This window comes from Buceros rhinoceros, unplaced genomic scaffold, assembly GCF_000710305.1.
Source record: "Buceros rhinoceros silvestris isolate BGI_N320 unplaced genomic scaffold, ASM71030v1 scaffold7110, whole genome shotgun sequence".
NCBI lineage: Eukaryota > Metazoa > Chordata > Aves > Bucerotiformes > Bucerotidae > Buceros > Buceros rhinoceros.
The window spans coordinates 1-3,095 of NW_010391201.1; the positions used below are offsets into that span (position 1 = coordinate 1).

A 3,095-nucleotide genomic window follows, 5' to 3' on the forward strand; every position below is an offset into this window, starting at 1 on the left:
TTGATCCTCTCTCTCTCCCCAGACAGCCCCAGAGCATCTTCCACACCTCAGCTGCTCCTACGAGACCAATGGCAGCCCCTACCTCCTGCTCCAGCCTGCCAAGAAGGAGATGGTCCAGGTCCAGCCCTACGTGGCTTTGTACCATGATTTCATCAGCGATGCCGAGGCTGAGACCATCAAGGGGCTAGCAGGACCCTGGGTGAGTCTTCCCTGTCCCCAGGGATGTCCCTCTCCTGGAGAAGGGTGTCGCAAGAGCTAGTGGTCCAGGGTGGACCACCCTGAGCATGCAGAGATAGGAGGCTAAGCCAGGACTTAGCTAAAGCCTTCTGCAGTGAGACCCCGGGGTGGGATGAGCCCAGCTTAGCTTCATCTGAGCCCCCCAGAAGATTTTGGGGAGAAACCAGGTCCTTGCATGAACCTAAACATCTTCCCAGCCAGACTTGACTTGGTGACACCCAACTGCTTTGGATCCAACTGGTGTCACCATGTCCATCACCCCAGTGGGACACCGTGGGGTGGGGATGTTTGGCCACCAGCTGGTATAAACCTCCCAGTTCCAATCTCAGCTGTGGCCCCTCCTTGGTGTGGGCCATCTGCAGCAACATCCCCCCCGCCATGTGTCTTCCAGCTGCAGAGGTCTGTGGTCGCCTCCGGGGAGAAGCAGCAGAAAGCTGAGTATCGGATAAGCAAGAGGTAGGAGCCACCCCATTCCTTGTCCTCCAGCCAACGGGACCACCATGGCCACCTGCACCACCACCCCCCCCGCCATGTGTCTTCCAGCTGCAGAGGTCTGTGGTCGCCTCCGGGGAGAAGCAGCAGAAAGCTGAGTATCGGATAAGCAAGAGGTAGGAGCCACCCCATTCCTTGTCCTCCAGCCAACGGGACCACCATGGCCCCATTGCCACCACCAAGGTGGCAGTGAAGCCATGCTGAGGAGGTCTAGGTCCTCCACACCCAGCCCAAGCCACGCGCGAATTCGGGGGAGCTGAAGGTGGGGTTCTACTGCAGCGCCTGGCTGAAGGACACAGCTGACCCGGCGGTGCGGGCATTGGAGCAGCGCATTGCTGCCATCACTGGACTGGACCTGCGGCCACCCTATGCCGAGTACCTGCAGGTGGTCAACTACGGGTTGGGAGGCCACTACGAGCCGCACTTCGACCATGCCACGGTCAGGGAGCTGCTTGGTTGGTCCACGGGTTGGTCATGGGGTGGTCCATGGAGTGGTTCCATGAGTGGTTCCTGTGGAGGTCTTGGGATGGTCCTTGGGGAGATCCTGGGGTGGTGTCTCAGATGGTCACCGAGGGTTCTCTGAGATGGTCCCTGGGATGTTCTTGGAGGTGGCCTGTGGGGTCTTTGAGGTGGTCTCTGGGTTGGTCCCTCACATGTTCCTGGATGTGGACCCTGCAGTGGTCCCTCCGGGTGGCGCATCCCTGGGATGGTGATCCCTGGGTTGGTTCCTGGGATATTCCTGGGAGGGGGGGCAAGGGGAGGAAGGAGGTGAGGGAAGAGGGAAGGGAGGAAGGGAGGGAGAGAAAAGAAGGAAGAGAGAGGGATTTCCCTGGGGGCAGCTTGAAGCTGTTAAGGCCATGAGGTGTCTCCAGGCTAAGCCGTGTCAGTGTGGGACTGTCCGTCCCCATGGGACTGACTGTCCCCACTTCCTCGCTCTTGGGGCAGTCCAGGAAGAGCCCCCTTTACAGAATGAAGTCGGGCAACAGGATCGCCACGGTCATGATCTATGTGAGTCCTCCCTCAGTTCCAGGCTGGAGAGATTGCTCTTGTGTGGTCATCAGTAGGGTTCAGAGTGAACGAGGTTGGAGATGGGTGAGGGCAGCCCTAAATCGGGCCTTGGTGGGTTGTCGAATGACAGCAAATGCAGCGTATTTAAGAGCTTGTACCATTTCATAGTGAGCTGTGGGGGACCAAGAGACATTTTGTGCCTCAGTTTACCTGAGAAAAGCAGCCATATCACAGCAGGATGGGGAGGCAGGGCCATGGCTCATATTTTTGCTCCTTTTCCAGCTGAGTGCGGTGGAGGCCGGCGGCTCCACAGCCTTTATCTACGCTAACTTCAGTGTGCCTGTGGTTAAGGTGAGGGGGACCTGCACGAGCCCCCAGGGAGCAGGGAAGGGGGGCCGCTGCTTTCTCATGTCTTGTCTCTCGCAGAGAGTTGTGGCCAAACCTGTCCTGATGCCAAACCCCAACCCCGGGGCTCCCTGGTCTGTTTTGGTGTGCCAAACCCCTGCCATGGGGCTCCTGGCTCCATTTGAGGAGAGCCAACCCCCAACCCCAGGTCTCTCAGCTCTGTTTTGGGGTGCCAAACCACGATTCTGGGGCTCCCAGCTGTTTTGGGGTGCCAAACCTCATCCCCAGATCTCCCAGCTCTGTATTGGGGTTCCAAACCCAATCCTTGGAGCTCTGGGCTCCCTTCGAGGGAAGTCGAACCCCAATTCCACAGCTCCAGGCTCTGTTTTTGGGTTCCAAACCCAGATTTTGGAGCTCCTAGCTCTGTTTTGGGGTGCCAAACCCCAACCTCGGGGCTCCCAGCTCTATTTTTGGGGTTCCAAACCCCAACTCTGGGGCTCCAGGCTCCTTTTTGGGGTAGCAAACTCCTCTCTGCTCTGCAGAACGCAGCTCTCTTCTGGTGGAACCTGCGGAGGAATGGTGACGGTGATGGGGACACCCTGCATGCCGGCTGCCCCGTCCTGGCTGGGGACAAGTGGGGTGAGAGATGGTGACCTAGTGTCACTCCAAGGTGACATGGGGCTGGAGGGGTGGCTCTGCCTGTGGGGAGGCAAGAGGGGTCGGGAACCCAGGAAAATCCTGGATAACAGGGAAAAAACATTTCACCAACACCAGAGCAGGGTCAGAGGGTGGTGCAGGAGGGTGAAGACAGATGGGGATCCTTGTCCTTGTCCCTTCCAGTGGCAAATAAGTGGATCCACGAGCATGGGCAGGAGTTTCGGCGGCCGTGCAGCGCTGACCCGCAAGCCTGAGCCACCGTGGGCTCGAGGACATGGCACTCGTGGGTGGCAAAGCCACTCTGGCACAGGGCGTCCCCGAGGAGCCAGCGAGAACAAGGAGCGGGGGGGGGGGCG

The 3,095-nt window shown here is 59.1% G+C and overlaps 1 protein-coding gene across 1 annotated transcript; it reads left to right on the plus strand.

Annotated features, from left to right (window-relative positions):
* Positions 1 to 25: 25 nt before the first annotated feature.
* Positions 26 to 3,012, plus strand: LOC104497296 (prolyl 4-hydroxylase subunit alpha-3-like). Its single transcript, XM_010140538.1, has 7 exons — positions 26 to 199; positions 629 to 693; positions 1,009 to 1,168; positions 1,675 to 1,737; positions 2,020 to 2,088; positions 2,625 to 2,721; positions 2,923 to 3,012. The coding sequence occupies exons 1-7, from the start codon at positions 110 to 112 to the stop codon at positions 2,991 to 2,993; spliced, it is 615 nt and encodes a 204-aa protein (XP_010138840.1). The 5' UTR covers positions 26 to 109; the 3' UTR covers positions 2,994 to 3,012.
* The last annotated feature ends 83 nt before the right edge of the window (positions 3,013 to 3,095 follow it).

What these genes read in the sequence shown, in the direction of transcription:
- LOC104497296 (XM_010140538.1), top strand. Translation starts at nt 110, where the DNA reads ATGGTCCAGGTCCAGCCCTACGTGGCTTTGTACCATGATTTCATCAGC. An exon ending in AGGGGCTAGCAGGACCCTGG is followed by an intron (nt 200 to 628) that starts GTGAGTCTTCCC and finishes TGTGTCTTCCAG; the next exon opens with CTGCAGAGGTCTGTGGTCGC. An exon ending in CGCACTTCGACCATGCCACG is followed by an intron (nt 1,169 to 1,674) that starts GTCAGGGAGCTG and finishes CTCTTGGGGCAG; the next exon opens with TCCAGGAAGAGCCCCCTTTA.